Here is a 17,785-nt window from a genome sequence, read left to right as displayed (position 1 = left end):
TTTCAGCTGCTTCTACCTGCTCCTGTTCTGTTAACCTCAGCCTTTCTCTGACCACGTTATGACATTTCAATCATGTTTAACTAGGACCTCCAGTTACTTTTTTTTTTTAATGTTTATTTATTTGGCTGTGTCAGGTCTTTCGTTGCCATACACGGGATCTTTGTTGCGCCATGCCAGATCTTTCCTTATGGCGCACAGATTCTCTAGTTGTAACACACAGGCTTCAGTAGCTGTGGCTTAGATGCTGCACAGCATGTGAGATCTTAGTTCCCTGACCAGGGATCAAACCCATGTCCTCTACATTGCAAGGAGTATACATAACCACTGGACCACTAGAGACGTCCTTCCAGTTACTTTTTAGTCATTATTTGTACAGAGTTAGCTCTTCTCTAATAAATACAAAGGGCCTGTGAGTTGAGGAAAACTGGTAGGGATTTATCCCAAATGCTGATTTCATCGTGGTACCCTAGAATTGGTCTGTTCAGTCTTGGATCAGAAACTTGCCATATTTGCAGTATGGCGGTAAACCATGACCCCAAACCTCTATAGCGTAGGCCATTGCTATTGTAATATTTCGTTTAGCTTTCAGGTATACGCCCACTCTCTTCCCCAAAAAGGGTTTTTGACCTTCCAGAATAGCATGCTCCGGACACTTTTTTATTTGAGACAGAGTTCACTACCCTAAAATTTTTTCTGAAGTACAGAATTCAGTGAGCTTCAGCATAGAGTTGTACAGCCATTACCACTGTCTAATCCCACAACGTTTTCATCATCCCAGAAGGAAACTTGGTACGTTTGGCGGTCATTCCCGTTCCCTTTCCTCAGCACCCCAGGCACTAGTCTACTTTCTGTCTTTGTGCCTCTCAGGCTTTTTTCAGTGAGTTAGTTGAGTGAAATAACACAGGCTCTCAACACAAACCTAAAAAGTAATTGATAAATTATATCATCACCTTCCATATATTCTACTTAACTGTAGTTTTAAATATTTCACAAAGTGTGAAATGCTCATTTAATCATCACTTAAACAGAAATCTTAAATTGACCTGGATAAGATATAAAATGTCTGAAGCATTCCAGGTTGTGGAGGGTTTATTGACTATAAAGACTAAGTTTCTCTATACCTTCTGTTTCCTTTCTGGTGTCTCTTATTTGCTACTTTTTGGGAGTTAATCTACTTGGAATTTTTTTTTTTTAATAAGTTTATGAAATACAGTATTCATCTGTTTTCTTGCCAGTACTCAGCCATTTGAGATCTCAGCATTTGCGTTACAGTTATAGTTTGGCAGTACCTGTTATCCTAGAAGTTTGCTTTCCATAGATACTCGTGAAGCTCTAATTGTTTTGGAAGTTAAACTGCCAAACCCAGTGGAAAACATCCTTACATGTACAGTGATGTGCAAACTATGTCAGTTCTTCTTGCCTCTGTTATCAGGCTAACCCTCCTGGCGTGCTGGCCCTTCTGGATGAAGAGTGCTGGTTCCCTAAAGCCACAGATAAGACCTTTGTTGAAAAGCTCGTTCAAGAGCAAGGGTCCCACTCCAAGTTTCAGAAACCACGTCAATTGAAAGACAAAGCTGATTTTTGCATTATCCATTATGCAGGGAAGGTAAGAGTGAAAGAATTCCATTAAAAGTACCACGCTTGAAATTTTGCTACTTTTGATGAGGGTTGTAACAAATGTGCTGGGATGTGAAGCAGGGATTGCACGGCCAAGCAGTGAGAATGGGCCGCTCATGCTTAAAATCCCCAGGCTCCCCAGTGCTTTGGGAGGAAGGTTTTTAGGGTGAAGGCTGCAGAATATGTGACTTCCTTTTGATTGGTTGCTGGGGAGGGAACAGGGCGGTACTCCAGGCACCTTGGGTTCAGCCTGAAGTTGCCATCTTTTGCCTGGCAGAGGTTCTGTGAATGTTTGGGGTTAAGGCTGAATATGTTTTTCTTGCTTTTGTTTTTTCCCCTCTCTCCGCCTTTGGCTGTGGTCCGGCAGGTGGACTACAAGGCAGACGAGTGGCTGATGAAGAACATGGACCCCCTGAATGACAACGTGGCCACCCTCCTGCACCAGTCCTCTGACAGATTCGTGGCAGAGCTCTGGAAGGATGGTAAGAATGTGCTCGTGTTTGTCATCGAGCTTGACTGGAATCTTTTACAGTTAAGGCTTATGTACGGTTCTTTTACATAGAGATGTGTGTATATTTTCTTACTTTAAAGCTCTTTAATTTCCCTAGAGCAGGGCTGCCGTTGTGTCGGATTTTACCCACTTTAAGGAAACTTGAGTAACAAGATATCTGCCTTCTTGGTCAGATGCTGTGGGAACATTCTAGTAGCACAGCCATAAGACCTGCACGTTTGCCTCAGGCCACCCTGGTCCCCACACAGTCGTAACCCAGGGGTGTTGGGATGCAGAACCCTGGAAGCCTCTGCATTCTCAGACCATCTGCATATAGGTCAGTTGTCTTTATCGCCACCAGTCCTCAGGTGGCGGTTTCAGTGGCTTTATCGTAGACCAGAGGAGCAAAGCACCTGTGTCCATGTTTGTAGTGGGACCAGCGTTTTCTGAGCTTAGCTGTCTACATGTTTCATCCTGGTTGTTCCCCCCACTTCACTTGGCCTCAGGTCATGAGGACCTTAGCTTCGAGTCTGTCTCTGCCTAGGCCGTGACCCTGACCCCAGGCTTGTCAGCTCACTTCTGCTTTTTCTGTAGCATCTCAAGACCTCGTCACCTAGGTGTCTCCGCACAGGTAGCAAGAAAGAAACCCAGGATGCAGATCAGAGGGCTTAGGGCCATCAGGGCAAAGAGAAAGAAAGAATGACCGCAGAGACAGTGAGCTGGGGATGATGACCATGTCAAAGACGGTCTAGTCAGGTCACTTAGGTCAGCTCCAGCAAGTGTGGGGGTGGGCACAGTGCATGTGCTCCAGCACGTGTTCTGGAGAGAGACTGTGGCTGTGAGACTGCACAGGCAGGGACTAGGGGAAAGGTGCGGTTTCCAGCAGGTGAAACAAGCTTTTCATCACTGTCCCTCTGGGTGGACATCTGCACGTGGCCGCTGCTGCTCGCTGTTGCTGGCAGTAACTTGCTTCACCAAGGCAGCCTTTTGAGGTCTGAGGAGAGGGCAGGACCCCAAGGTGGCGTCCACAGTGCCATGCAGCAGAGGGACTCTCGGCTCTGTGCTCTGGGAAGTATGAGAGTAGGTCTGAGCTGTGAGTCTAGAGTGGAAAGGGGACCCTGAGATCTGGTGGCCACTGGGTCCACAGGGCCAGGAAGACCACACAGGTCAGTGGGAAACATCCCAAGAAGAGGAGGCAAAAATGACTGACACTGCTTGGCAGGAATGTAGTGTTCAGTCAGGAATGGATTGTTGTGCTGCCCTGGGCAGTGTGGGGCCCCCCAGCTTCGCTCAGGTCTCAGAGCAAAGTGGGTGAGACGTGTGGATGACTGCTGAGTGTCGGTGACCCCTGAGATGATTGTCACATGCAGAATGGAGGAGGGCTGCCTTGTTCCTGGGGTGCTAAGGTCAGATGTCACGAAGGAGGAGGCAGTCTTTCTTGTCCTTGAAAAATAATAATTTGTTGAAAAAACAAAGCCAGTATCTCCTGAGCACGTGCTAAGGGCCTGGCAGTCTCCCAGCATCACTGGTGAGCATTTACATCCTGATCGGGCCTTAACCGCAGAGTGACAAAGTTTACCTGAACTCATATCGGAGTGGGTGGTGTTTTTAGAAGTGATGTTTGTGTGGGCAAAGGGGTTGTTGAGCCAGTGGAAGGAATGATCACAGTGAGGAAGTGGAAAATCCCAGCTCAGGGTAAGAATCCCATTGAGGCTTTAGGGCAGGGCTGGGACCAGCAGGCGGAGCGAATTTTGCAGATGAGAATGGTGACAGAAGAGGCTGGACCACAGAGAAACCCTCTGGCAAGTACCATGGATTTGTCTTCATGAACTGAATGGCATCAGTAGGTTTGTAGGTCAGCGTAGGAACACAGTGTGAACTTGAAGAAGCAAAGCGGGCAGTGGCTTGTCGGATGGATTGGGGTGAAAGACCCCAGAAGCGGGGAGTTCAGAGCAAGGTGACCGAGGACAAAAGCAGCGGGCATGGAAGAGCAAAGCCTAGGAGAAAAGGAACAGAGGAAACTAGTGGTCTACCGTTAAAGTCTCAAAAGTGGGTTTTCTCTCTTCATTTTGAATGAGAAGAGAAGCAGGTGTTTGGGGAATCATGGCAGGAGGTCCTGGGCTTGACCAAAAGCAGTTTGGTGGGAATCACCTGCTGAGTCCCTGACCCGTTCACTCGTCCAGCCTCACACTGGATCATACACAGTCAAGCGGATCCCAGAACCATGAAAGACTTGTTCTGCGCCCACCCAGGGCTTTCCCAGGACACACTCAGAAGCGGGAGCAGGACGGAGGGGCCTCTGCCTTGGCTTCCTCCTTCCCAGCTCCTCATCAGCCCCACCCTCCCCGTCCAGGTACAGAAGGGCATTTGTCCGCATCAGGTCAGAAGTTTCAGGAATGAGAGATCTGGTCGGGAAGGTGGGAGGGGAGGCTGCAGTTGCCGTGAAGATGTGACGCGTATCCATGTCACAGGTACAGGGAGGACCCTGTCTGGAGAGCCTTTACCTGCCTGTTTATGCTTTCCCGAATGAGCTATAGAGAGGTTTTTCACTTGATGACAGAAACTCTGAAAGGCGTGAGGCCTGCAGGGCCCTCCTGTCCTGCCCGGGCCCTGTCCAGCTGTCCTCAGCTGTTTGCACTACTCTCCCAGGGCCTCACCTTTCCCCACAGGCAGCTCCGGAACACATGTCACCACTTCGGTCTGAACAGGCCAAGTGGACTCCTACCCCGAGCGTGCCCTGGCTGTGCCAGTGTCTGCTCCAGAGTCATCCTGCGTGTTTGCTGCTCTTAGCAGGAGGTCTTGCCATCCGTCAGCTCAGGTGCAGTCACTTGGTGTAATCCGAGTGACAGGTTCTCGGAGGTGACCCACCGTTGGGTGGGTCGGGGGCGGGGCAAGCAGAGCCGGATGCCAGGCTTCCCCGATTGCGAGGACTGCATGTTTTATGTGTGAGCTCAGCGGCAGGCCCAGGAGTTTGAAAAGGGTTGTAGGGTGGAGAATTCATCTTGTTCACTCTAGATGTAGGGATGTCTTGGGAGAAGAAGAGCTTCTGGGAAAAAAATAGTCCTGGAAAAAAACGTAAAAATAGTTGAATATTTTTATAGCCACGTCAGTACAAAAGCAGAAAATGACAAGTTGACTGAATGTTTGAGGATATGATGGGTGAGTGTAGTTTGCCTGCAAAGATGCAATACCTTGAGTATAAAACACTCGTGTTAAAATAGACTTTGTGTCAGAATTTTCTCCAGGCCAGACCAGGAGAATTCAGATTTATTGGTGGCAGCCCTGCCCTAGAGACTCATAGTGCCCAACTTTTTGCTAAAAGATGTCATGGGATCTCTTAGCAGCTACACTTGATTTCTTACTACTTCTAGGGGCTAACATACAGGGGGAAAAGACCTAAAAATTACATTTTCCTGTAAATGTGCCTCCTGAGATATTTTCATCAGTAACGGTATGATCAATAAGTATCGTCTTAGTTATTATTTGACTGTTACTTTAACATTTTATACAACAGAATTTTGTTTTCCATAATGGTAGTTACTATTTGTATTTGAAGTAAAGTGTATTTCCAAAATCTGAATTGGAAATAAAATTACAGAACAGTGTATTTTTAATAGTAAATGCCACCTTTTTCAGAGTAATCTAACTTACTATTAGTTTTGTCCTGATTTGTTAATAATTTGCAAGACAATATTATAAAAGACAATGCACATGGTATCTTGTTGCTCTTAAATTTCATCCTGCATTTACATGGGGGTAACCATTTGCCTTTGATACATTGTATAATGCTTACACCTGGAGCTGGGAGTGGTTCAGCTGTATTCATTTATTTTGTAAAGAACTTTGTCCAGATGTGCAAATTCTGAAACAGTAATGTTTGCATGGGGTCTGCCCTGGACTAGCTACTTCTGTAGCCCGATTGCAAAATTGACTTGTGATGTCAAATGTCTCTCACACTAACTGAAGTGTTTGTGTATCTGCCCTTCTGTCCTCCTGTTTTTGCTGTTTCTCTGCTTTAGAGATTCAGAATATTCAGAGAGCTTCTTTCTATGACAGTGTTTCTGGTCTTCATGAGCCACCAGGTGAATGGATAAAGCCTGTAGGTCTTCTAGACACAAAGGGTTTCAACCCAGAGGAGGCACTTGCGGGGGGCTGGCAGGGGGGCCGGGAGGGTGGAGGGGTGGTTTCTGGGTTTCTGTTTTTGTTTTGCTCATAGACCTGCATGAACCTTCATTTCATGCTCAGTTTTATTATCCTTAAAGGCAACTGTTTGAGCGCATAAACAATTCAATCGCTACTGCCTACACATCGCTTCTTATTTTATGCGTAGCCCAAAGCACCGCATAGCAAAAGGTCTGTGCCCACCTTTTCCAGTAGTGCCATCTGATACCCAGTCCTCTAAGGGAATTGTTAGGACTTGATGTGCCAAATAATATGTCCCTTGTCTTTGAGTTACCTTTAGATTTTCAACTCTAAGGAACTCCAAGGAGGAATTTTTTTTTTTTTCTTTTTCAAGTCATTAACATTTTGTGAACAATTAATTGCATAATTACCTCATGTATGTTGGACTCATCATTATGCCTTTTAATTGGAATTGATGTGCATATCTGGCTACTTGGCATTTTCTTTTGAACTGACCAGGTACTACCTGTCAATACAAGGCTAGATTTATGCACACTGAGACAAAGAGTGGAGTGTTAGAACCTGTACCTTGAACCTGAAGTTGAGTATTAGACATTTGAGCCTAAAGGTTTGAGTCCATAGCCCTGTTTAAAATACAGCCCAACCTATAGATCAACTATACTTTAAAAATAAATGAATAAAGAGAAAGAATACAGCCTAAACATGGCAAAGGCTAATGTAAATGAAGATCATGTAACCTACTTGTTTAGTGAAACTGTCAAGTGAAAATTCGATAAAGTCAAATTCATATTATAAAATTTCCTTCATGATTTTGGAACATAATGCTGAGATCCAAATCCATCTCAAAAGGTTTTAAAAAATATGTTGAAACAAACATGCCCATTTTAACCCAAGATTCCTGCTGTCAGTTCTAGATCACCTACCGTGAAAAAAATAGGTTGCAAGTAAGGGTGTGGGAGGGAGGAATAGATGATGCCAAAGATTGCTCCATGAGCTGGGATGACTGCCCACAGGAGACACCTTCACAGTTGGTCATCTTTGGCCTTGGGGGTGGCGGTGGGGGCAGCTGGTACTGATGGAGCTGAGGAAGTGAAGAGGGAGTCAGGAGGCGGTTTGATGCTTGTGGTCTGCCTGGGACTTGTGCTGTGATAAAAGGTCAGCGGTCGAACTTTTGAACTTGCTCCCAAAGCAGACTGCCCTCTTTAAATTCATTCCTCTACCTCTTGGGTTTCTAGTTGTTTAAGAGACTTGTTGCCCACTGTCACTCCCCTGCTCCTGGCACCAAGCAGGCACACCATGAAGTCACAGAGGGAGGGGCTGGGTGGGCGCAACAGCCTCGCCCAGCCTCCTGCCACGGCCTTTCCCTCTCCCACAGCACAGAGGCTCTTTCCTGTGGGGCTGTGATCTTTGGGGTCTGTGGACCAGGTGCTTTCCATACCTGCTGGATCGGGTCCGTGGCTACCCTGGATGACAGCATTCCCACAGAGGGCCAGCTCACCCCTCCTCCGCTGCTGGCCTCGTAACTGGAAACATGCCTGGTCCATCTCTCTTGTGAGGTGGCCCCTGGTTGAGTCGCTCCGCTGACCTCTGAGTATCAGAGTCTCAGTCTCTCCTCCTGATGAGCCTTCCATCCACCATGGCTCCATGTGGTCTTGAAGCTGTGTATAGTATTTCTACAGCAAAAATGTTCTCAACATCTGCTTATGGAATCAAAGCCCAAGGAGGGGTAACAGGCTTTCAATGAAAACACAGGCATTAGTATTCTCAGTGATTTCTCTGGAGACGATGAGAGGGATCCTAGGGATGAAATCATGATGGCCTTTGATGCGTTGAGGTGGCGGCACCTCTGAATGAGAGGACACGTGCTCACACGGGCCCTGTGCCTTAAAGTACAGTCGGGACATTAGGAAGACGCCACCGGAAGAACATGCAGGCCTTTGAGGTTAAAAATGAGAGATGGGTAAAGAGAGGTTTCCAAAACCATCAAAAAATAAGAACGGGGAGAATGGAACAGAATTCCTGGAGGCAGAATAAGGAGGTCATGCAAGTTTCTGCTGTAAACCAAAGGTCTGTATTTTCTTCCAAATAATTTGAAAGTCTAGACTCCTGGGATAAACTGGTAATGGAGGATGCAATGAATTAGCTAAGCAGTTTCCTAACCCTCAGAGTTGTAGGCGGGGTTTTTAAACTAAAAGGCCTATGATGATAGGGGCTGCTGTCCATGGCTTTGGTCTTGATCCTGTGTCAGGGGACACTTGTGTGCAGTCTGCCCTGACGCTAGTTGACACCTACCACCTCCTTTATGGGGTAGTAAGGACCATCAACAGGAGCAGCCGTGCAGGAGAGACTGTGGTGAGGAGAGGGGCTCCCTGTGCCCAGACTGGCTTCTGCAGGGACAGAAAGTACAGATGGGACAGTAAAGGAGACAGATTCAAGGTCAGCTCAACACTGGTGCTTGGGAGAAGCAAGGTTGCATTCTCTTTAAATCACATGCTCCCTGTCAACCTCCAGGCTTCCTGGAATTCTTCTAAATACTCTAGAACATTTAAGAGATTGGTTCTACAACCCAGTTAGGTAACCATTGTAAATTTGTTACTTCTATATAATAGGGGGTACACTGGAGATAGTCTGCTCAGTGTTAAGGTTGTTTCTGGAAATGCACAGTACTTAAATGTTTGTTTCAGAACCCTTTTTTGGGGCCGTGCTGCATGGCATGTGGGATCTTATTTCCCTAACCAGGGATTGAACCCGTGCCCCCTGCAGTGGAATCGTGGACTTTTAATCACTGGACCAGCAGGCAAGTCCCTCAGAATCTTGACTTAGTAATGCTTTCGTGTACCTCACAGTAGAACTGTCTTAGTCGGTGTGAATGAGCGCTGAGGGCCTCTCTCGGGTAGGAGTGTGAGATAGAGTTCCTGCTCATCAAGGCTGGGTGTTAAAGTTAACCTTAAAATAGGTTTCTACTCCCCTTTTTGATTTCCAGCTCTATTAACTAGAGAGAATTTCTGAAGAACTGGCTTAACTGTGTCAAGTGCTATTAGATCACTAGTATTTTGTCCCATGCACAGATTTAAAGAACACAAACATCTGTCTCCTGAGACTGTCTGCTAGAAGAAGAGCCAGTTAAGCATTCTGGCCCCACACGATGCCATTCCTTATGTAAAACTATTGATGGCAGTTTTATGAGATGGGTGATTACAGCTGCACTTTTTTTTCTCTTAAACTGTGTGTATACCCTTACAGGTCCCAGGTGTGTGGAGCTCATCTCATTTCTGACTGTCCACATGGAGTTTGTTAATAAATTAAGTGTTGATGTGAAATACTTTGAACTCTTTACAGGCTACCAGGCAACCAAGTAATGAATTGCAGTTCCCACCAGCACCCTAATCGGCCTTGCCTGGCCCCTCAGACCGAAGAGCAGCAGGAGAAACAAAGCCACTCCACCCTGAAGCCCTGGGCTGGGGCTGTGAGGCGCTTTGAGGTTTCAGTAGCGATATTAGGTCTTAGGAGAAGCAGTGCCGCTCTTCTCGGGGAACTGCTAGGATCTTGTCTGCATTTTCCTGATTGCTGCTGTAATTTTCAACAAGAAAATATTTTTTTAAATAGAGGTTTTTCTTCGTCTTGGTTTTTTGAGTTAAACTGTATGAGTATTAGGGCCCTGATTATTTAATGAAGTTCCCACAGTGTTTCTGTTTTACCTACAAGATAATTTTGCTCAGTGGTAGAAACTAACCCCAAGTTTAAGTTTTTCAATTTAAAAAAAACCTGAAAGTCTAAAGCATTAATTTTTTAAAACTGTTGTGTATTTAGCTTGGACTTACCTCTATTAGAGTTAAATTTGAAAATCAGGTTCTTTTTTTTTTATTATTTAAAAAAAAACAAAATAGTCCTTCCTTGGAACTGCCTCGTGGGTCCCTGCAGACCAGTACAGCTGAATCCCCAGAGTTCACATGGTGCTTCTTCTCTTATTGTGGGCATGACTCGTTCCTGTGGATCATTTTGTGTTCATTCAGTGGATGTTTGTTTAAACAAATTACTGTGCACCAGGGACCCTACTCAGGCCAACATTGGGTGGTGGGATGGGCAGAAGAAGCTGTCTGAGCTGGTGATCAGAGGGGCCCCGGGACACTGGGGATCAACTCTCAGGATCCCTTGTGTGTTCAGTGCTGGAGAAACGTCCCCAGAAGCTCAGTCCAGTGGAAATATCCATGGAACAGAGTGGAAGGTTTGTCCCAGAGTATGGGGTCTGTGATTGGAAGGTTAGAGGAGGGAGTGGCCTGTTTAGTCTGGAGGCAGGTGGATGTTGGAGCCTAAAAAGAGGTGGCGGGAGAGGAATGGAGACCTAAAAGCCATTATGAGTTTGCTGGGACCCCCTGCATGGGGGCAGGGTTCCTTGGCTCCATTGCACAGAGAAACAAACTGAGGCTTGGAGAAGCTGGGTGACTTGACCCAAGATCACACAGCTTGTGGCTGGCAGGAGTTTGTCTGAGTGGAGTTCCTCATCTTGCACTCTCCCACTGGGGCTACTTGGACCGTGTCCTACAGGCTATAGGAGAAATAGGATTTTAAGTCTAGGAACAAGTAGCTTGTTTAGTTTTAGAAATATCTGTTAATCATGACACTGGAACTAAAGGTATGAGTGGAAAGCACAGTGTGGCTGCAGGGGTGGGAGGATGAAACGGGAGGAAGGAGCCAGGAAGGGTGTCGTCACACAGACCAGGGGAAAGACTCTGGTGGTCTGTCTTGAAGTTCCCATAAATCAGAGGCTGGACATGGGAGGGTTGTTGACGCTGACTCTGGGTTTCTGGCTGGAGTCACCAGTGGCCACGTCTGCCCAGGAGGAGAGACAGGGAGCATCTGCTTCAGTTCAGGACTTTGACCTCAGCTCCCCTCTTCTGACAGCCCCGTCTCCTCCTCTTCACCAGCTCCTCCTTACTCCGGCTCCTTGGGGCTTGCCTGGCACCCCCATCTCTGTTCATTCACCCTTTAAGGGGCTCATCCAGCCCTGTAACTTTAAACCCTACCTGAAAGTCAGCACCTCCCAAACCTGCCTTCTCTCCCTCAGACCTACTTGCCTAGCAGCAGACGGCAATGTTCCACTGTCCACTCAACATCTCCACCTCAGTGTCTCACGGGTACCCAGACATACATAGAGCTTGGGTCCGTCTCCCTTCCCACAGAACCTCTTTCTCTCATCATCTTTCCCATGGTACCACCAGCCACTTACCCACTCAAGCCCAGATCCCAGGAATTCTTGCCCTGGCCCTCTACCTGATTCTCCATGTCAAGTTCATCCTAAGAGCAAGTCAGTTCTCCCACCAAATTGCATCTGGAATCCTCTTCCTCTTCGATCTCCTCCATGACCTCACAAGTTCAGGCTGCCATCATGTCTCTTAGAGCCTAGACTTCGACATGGATCCCTGTCACCTTGCTGATCCCTTCCCAGTCCACCCTCTTACTGTGGGCGTGTCCTCGCCTCCCGGCTCCTGAACAAGCATCTTGTTCTTTTCTTTTGATGCATTTCTCACTAGTTATAGTTCTGAAAGCATTTAATTTGTACCGCATTTATTTGCTAACATACGTGTATCAAGCAGGTTATGTGCCAGACATTGTGCTAGGTTAGAGGGAGGTGATACTGAGGAAAAACAGATGTTGAGAGGCTCTTTGTGACCTGGTAGACACGAGAGTATAGGTGTTTGGTGACTGGTGCTGGGTAGTCAGGTATAGGGGTTCAAGGCATAAGTGAGATGCCCAGGAGGAGACTGAGGCTTGAGGAAGGCAGAAGGTCAAGTGCGCTTGTGTCCTGCCTTAGTCTAAAAAGGATTTCAGGTGAGCTGAGTTTGGGCCCCTAGTGAGCATCGTGAGATACAGAAAGAAGCAGCAGTCAGGTCATCAAGGAGCGTGTAGTAGTTAGAGAGGTGGGTAGAGGGCCAGCAAACGGTGGGATTCACAGTTCACAAAGAAGCCAGGTATGGAGACTCTAGAATGCTGCTGTGATGGTCAGCAGGGGTTTTAAATGGACCAGGGTCAAGTGAGATAAGCCCTGGACTGGGGTTGTATAAGGCTGGGAAAGAGGGAGGCCTGGAAGCCAGCTGGCTGCACAGAGAAGAGGAAGGGTGAGGAGTGAGTGGCACGTGTGGGGCCCGCCCTAGAGAGAGGCTCGAGGAGACGAAGCAGGAGGTCACACAAGTTCATCGTCCCGGCATGTGCAGGCACCACCCAGCCTTCCCGCGCCTTCCACAGCAGGCCTGCGTGACTTGGGCACACTTCACATGGTGCCAGGTCCCTGCATGCTCTCTGCCCTGGAGAACACATGAAAGAAACGGGACTGACAGGGTCAAAGAGAGCGATAATGAGGCTAGTGCAACTGTTATTTTGATTTTTTTTCAAAATACTATTTCAGTTGAGTGTTTTATTCTTTCATTAGATGCTTTTAAATGAGAGCATATTAGGCACCAAGCATTTGGCCAGCAGCTGGTCCACTTGCCGGGCTCTTGGTGTGAGCCTGTCACTTGAAGCAGTGGGTCTACGTGGACAGTGGACGCTGACGGCTGCTTTCATAAGAGCATCGTGTCTGAGTGGTTTAGCCCTCGTTGAACTCAGCTCAGGCACTGATTCTTTCCAGAACAGCCTTCCAATGTTGCATCCTGGCCCTTTCATGCATGTCCTGGTGCTTTGAAGAGAGAGCTGAAGCTTACTCATCCCTGAAAATCTGAGCTGATTTGCTATAACCTTCCTGCGTTTGTTGGCTTTTCTCATTGGCAATCAAACGACCAATAAGAAATGACTCTGGCCCCTTAATTGGAGCATATTCACTCAGTGGATTTGCTTTGTACAGTCATAAGTTTTAAAGTACAGTTTTTAGAAGCCATTTCGTATTTTGAGATTTACAGTGCCAGTTTGTATTAGCAATGCCAGCCAATGACCTTTCATTTACCAAATAATTGTATATGTAACAGGCAGATGTTATCAGAGACAGTGAGTTCCTGACACTAGCGCAGCGGAAGGCACCTGCTGGTATGTGGTACGAAGCACTACCGTATCCTCCCTGGAAGTGTGTGGCTGTTAGTTCACGGCTTGTGCAGTGTCTAAATATGCTGACTGCCTTACCTCTATGGCATCTCCTATCATCTGTCCCACAAAGCTTGTGCTGCCGCACTTTCACTCTGTCTTTTCTTTCCCTGCTAAAGAGTTAGGTCTGACTTCTTTTCCCTTGTCTCTCTTATTTCCACCAGTGGACCGGATCGTGGGTCTGGATCAGGTCACGGGGATGACGGAGACGGCATTCGGCTCCGCCTATAAAACCAAGAAGGGCATGTTCCGCACTGTCGGGCAGCTCTACAAAGAATCGCTCACCAAGCTGATGGCGACGCTCCGGAACACCAACCCGAACTTCGTGCGCTGCATCATCCCGAATCACGAGAAGCGGGTATGTGTTTCAGAGCAGGTGCTGCCACTGGAGACGGATCTGGGCCAGCTCACAGAGATGAGGCTCTGAAACTGTCGTCTGCTTGATTAGGCTGGGAAACTGGACCCACACCTGGTGCTGGATCAGCTCCGCTGCAATGGCGTCCTGGAAGGGATCCGCATCTGCCGCCAGGGCTTCCCCAACCGGATCGTTTTCCAGGAATTCAGACAGAGGTATTGCTCACCTTGACCTGTGCTTACCTGAATATCCAACAGTGTGATGAGGAGGAAAGACTTTTCCTTGTTTCCCGGAGAGTCTCGTTTTCTTTTCACGAAGGAAGAGGGTCGTCATCATCATTACCTTTCTGGTTGGTCAGGAACATCTACTGCCTGCTTTGCAGAGGTGCAGGGTGCCGATAACTTCTGTGGGTGCAGCACAGACAGCTCCTGTCCTCGGGGTGCTGAGGCAGTTGTGAGGAAACACTGAGAGCTGAGAACGTACAGTTCACTCATTCAGACAGTTCTACCTGGGATTTAAACTAATGTTTTTTTTAATATATGAATAATGTATATTCCTTTTAGGAAATGTTTTAAACATGTAAAAGGTAATAAGAATTACTCAGGTGTGACTCCTGAAAGTGTTTGGGATGTTTCTGTCTGTCTTCAATGAATGTATCTGTTTGTGTGTGTGTATGTGTGTTTTCATGCAGTGCGCGCCCATCAGTGTGTACTTACAGTCATTTTACTAAAGTAGAATAGGAATAGGAGCGATCAGAAAAGGAGAATTAAGAAAAAGACGAGAGAAGATCAAGTGAGGTAGAAATGGATGAAAACATATGATGGGCTGCAGTTATTTTAAGAGTCTGTTAATGTAATTTTGTTAAATAGTCTGGTTTGCCTTTTTTCTCCTGGAAATCAGGTTTCCAAGTATGATAACATTTGTTGTTCCATAAAATAAACAGGACTGTAGGTCAAAGAGTAGCCTTTCCTCCCACTGTTCCAGAGAGAAACCAGTTGAAAATCTGTTCCAGTCCTTACAGGTTTTCAGGAAACCCTTATCATGGCCCCACTGTATGATAAATGGGCTGATAGTGTTTCACTTTTCATTGACAGGGAAAAGGAAACATAGTAACTGGCTTCCAGAAAACTGTTCGTGTAGCCAGGATTCATCTTTTAGTACAGCCATTATCTGAGACTGGGACCTCCCTGGTGGTTCAGTGGCTAAGATTCCACGCTTTCAGTGCAGAGGACTCAGGTTCGATCCCAGGTCAGGGAACTAGATCCCATGTACTGCAAGAAAGAGAATCCACATGCCGCAACTAAGACCCAGTGCAGCCAAATAAATATTGAAAACATACATATATATAGTCACTGTCTTTGTACTAACATTTTCTTGGAGAGTAGCCCACACACACTAAATGCATGGGCCTTGAGTGTGCAGGTCAGTGAGTGTGTGTGCTCCCAGCCCAGCACTGTTCTGAGTCACCCCAGTACTTCCTCATGTTCTAGACAGAGGCCTCTGAATGTTGCTCTCACAGCTTTTCCTGTTATCTGGTAAGTGCCTACAAGCTGACAGTGACTGAAAATGCAGAGTCAGATTCTCCTTGCGTCTTAAGGATGTGGATATTTTATAGGAAATGAAAAACAAAACAGAAGGTTTTTTCATCACCGTGTTTTTGATTCTTCTCTGCCACAACTACTTAAATATGGTCTCTGACCTGGGAATTCACTGCATTTTCACTTTGCCACTTTTAAGAAGTAGAAACTAGATCTGCAGAAAACCTCCGATCATCAGCTGGTCATTTCTTTACTCTTAATTTGACACAATTGCCCATCATATTATTGCCTCTTAGAGAAAGCAGAACTCATCATTAGTAGGTGAACATTTCCACAGATTTTGACAAAAGGCTTTTTGGCTGCTTTTCTTACAGATACGAGATCCTCACTCCAAATGCTATCCCTAAGGGTTTCATGGATGGAAAACAGGCTTGTGAACGAATGGTGAGCTCTTCTGGATTTTTCTGGTTCGAGGACTGTTGATGCAATCTTTCCTATAGCAAAAATAATAAGCAGACACTTTCTCTTTTAGATCCGGGCTTTAGAATTGGACCCAAACTTGTACAGAATTGGACAGAGCAAGATATTTTTCAGAGCTGGAGTCTTGGCACACTTAGAGGAAGAACGAGATTTAAAAATTACCGACATCATTATCTTCTTCCAGGCTGTTTGCAGGGGTTATTTAGCCAGAAAGTGAGTAGAAAATCATGAACTAAATGCTTGAAGTGTGTGCTTGTGCTGAGATGTGTTTTGTACTAGAAATAATACAAAGGCATGCGCGACGTGAGGTCCCTGTCCTCGGGGTCTGAGAGGCAAGTAAGCAGGTAACGCATCTAAATTAGGACGTAAACAGTGGGCGGAGAGAGACAGTGCAGGGTCGGGTCCTGCTCAGTCCACGTCCTCCACAAAGGCTTCTCTGAGCCTTGGTCTATGAATGAGAGGCATCAACGTGATGACCTCCAGGAGGGAAGAGAAAGAGTACCGTAGAGAGAGGAATGTTTCTCCTGTGACAGATCCAGAAAGAAAAGAGTAACAGAGGAGTGATGAGCATGGCACAGGGAAGGGGGAGTAGAGCCTTGTTCAGACCGACACGGACACACACGTGTATGGAGGTAGTTGGCAGGGGATGTTTGGACCGCATCTGTGAACCAAGTGCCAGGTCCTGTGACACATGCCGAGGTCAGCTGAGCAGGCCAGTGATCCAGCGGGGATGTGATCACATCCCTGACCGCCAGCCCAGCCCTCCTGGATCGTTTGCCTCTAGTGAGTCTCCATGACAACAGCTGTCTAACACAGTTCTCTTATTTGCCATAGACTGGATATGTCCCTCAAATTCCTAGGTTGGAATCTAATCCCCAGAGGGATAGTGTTTATGGCGGGGGCGGTGCTTAGGGGTGATTAGTGCATGAAGGTAGGGCCCTCATGAATGGGATTAGTGCCCTTGTGAGTGAGACCCCAGAGAGCTTCCTTGTTCCTCCACCATGTGAGGTGACAGCGAGAAGACAGCTGTTGGTGAGGAAGTGGGTCCTCACACAGGGAATCTGCCAGGACCACGGCTTGGCCTTCGGCCTCCAGAGCTGGGAGAGGTGACTGTCGTTGTTAATCAGCAGGACAAAAACACAAACAGGGTTTCTTGAACCAGTTTTCCCTCCTCTTCTTCAGGGCCTTCGCCAAGAAGCAGCAGCAGCTGAGTGCCCTGAAGGTGCTGCAGCGCAACTGTGCCGCGTACCTGAAGCTGCGGCACTGGCAGTGGTGGCGCGTCTTCACCAAGGTGGGCGCCTGGCTCCCCGGACGGCAGGCGGGGCCAGGGGAGCCCCGGGGGGTAGCGGGGATGCAACATTGGGTGTGCATTGTCCTAGGTGAAACCACTCCTACAAGTCACTCGTCAAGAGGAGGAGCTCCAGGCCAAAGATGAAGAGCTGCTGAAGGTGAAAGAGAAGCAGACGAAGGTGGAAGGGGAGCTGGAGGAGATGGAGAGGAAGCACCAACAGGTACAGCTCACCAGCTCCCACATGGCCCAGAGTGAAGATGCTCGTTCCTGCTGGCAGGAACCACCCAGTGAATTATCAGTAAACAGCGTCTTACTTTATGTGTATTTTCTACTCCTTTCCAAAGCACAGCCGTTTGAACCTAGAGGGAGCAGATGCCCTAGGCCAGGCATTAGGATTTCTATACACAGGAATCAGCTTGACCTCCTGCATGTTTGCCTCGGGCACTCTGACACACAGGGGATCACACTTGCTCTCAGGTGTGTGTTTAACACCTGTGAGACTCCTCCCAGTATTGTCACCTTCTGTGGCTCACGAGGGAAACACAAAAAAGTAAAAGGATGAGATTGTTCAAGGCCCCCACCTGCCTCTTCTCCAGCCACAGTGGTCATGCATCCACATCCCGTTCTTAGGAACTGTGCTTCATGGACAGAGCAGAGACCTGGGAAGTGTTTGTGGTTGAAGTGACAGGACTAATGTGTTCAGGGCCAAAAACTGTAATAACAGAGGCCAGAATGTATGTGTGTGTGTGTATATAGAGTCACTGTCTTTGTGCTAACTTGATAGCATTTGCATAGTATTT

General features: G+C 47.1%; 1 protein-coding gene across 5 annotated transcripts in view; it reads left to right on the top strand.

The window, feature by feature from the left end:
- The window catches only part of MYH10 (myosin heavy chain 10), a 121,525-nt gene that overhangs the window by 78,652 nt on the left and 25,088 nt on the right, over window positions 1–17,785 (top strand). For 3 of the 5 annotated variants that reach the window (XM_027518976.1, XM_027518978.1, XM_027518977.1), the window contains 9 exons: window positions 1,433–1,606; window positions 1,985–2,099; window positions 6,127–6,189; window positions 13,486–13,679; window positions 13,770–13,891; window positions 15,589–15,658; window positions 15,747–15,907; window positions 16,877–16,985; window positions 17,074–17,205. In XM_027518976.1, the coding sequence (XP_027374777.1) occupies window positions 1,433–1,606; window positions 1,985–2,099; window positions 6,127–6,189; window positions 13,486–13,679; window positions 13,770–13,891; window positions 15,589–15,658; window positions 15,747–15,907; window positions 16,877–16,985; window positions 17,074–17,205 (1,140 nt within the window). The remainder of the gene's footprint in view (window positions 1–1,432; window positions 1,607–1,984; window positions 2,100–6,126; window positions 6,190–13,485; window positions 13,680–13,769; window positions 13,892–15,588; window positions 15,659–15,746; window positions 15,908–16,876; window positions 16,986–17,073; window positions 17,206–17,785) is intronic. The other 2 variants (XM_027518979.1, XM_027518980.1) reach the window with 1 other exon arrangement.

The sequence above is a fragment of the Bos indicus x Bos taurus genome, chromosome 19 (assembly GCF_003369695.1).
Source record: "Bos indicus x Bos taurus breed Angus x Brahman F1 hybrid chromosome 19, Bos_hybrid_MaternalHap_v2.0, whole genome shotgun sequence".
In the NCBI taxonomy this organism is placed as follows: Eukaryota; Metazoa; Chordata; class Mammalia; order Artiodactyla; family Bovidae; genus Bos; species Bos indicus x Bos taurus.
The sequence above is the reverse complement of the archived record's forward strand: the minus strand, read 5'-3'. Positions and strand labels throughout refer to the sequence as shown.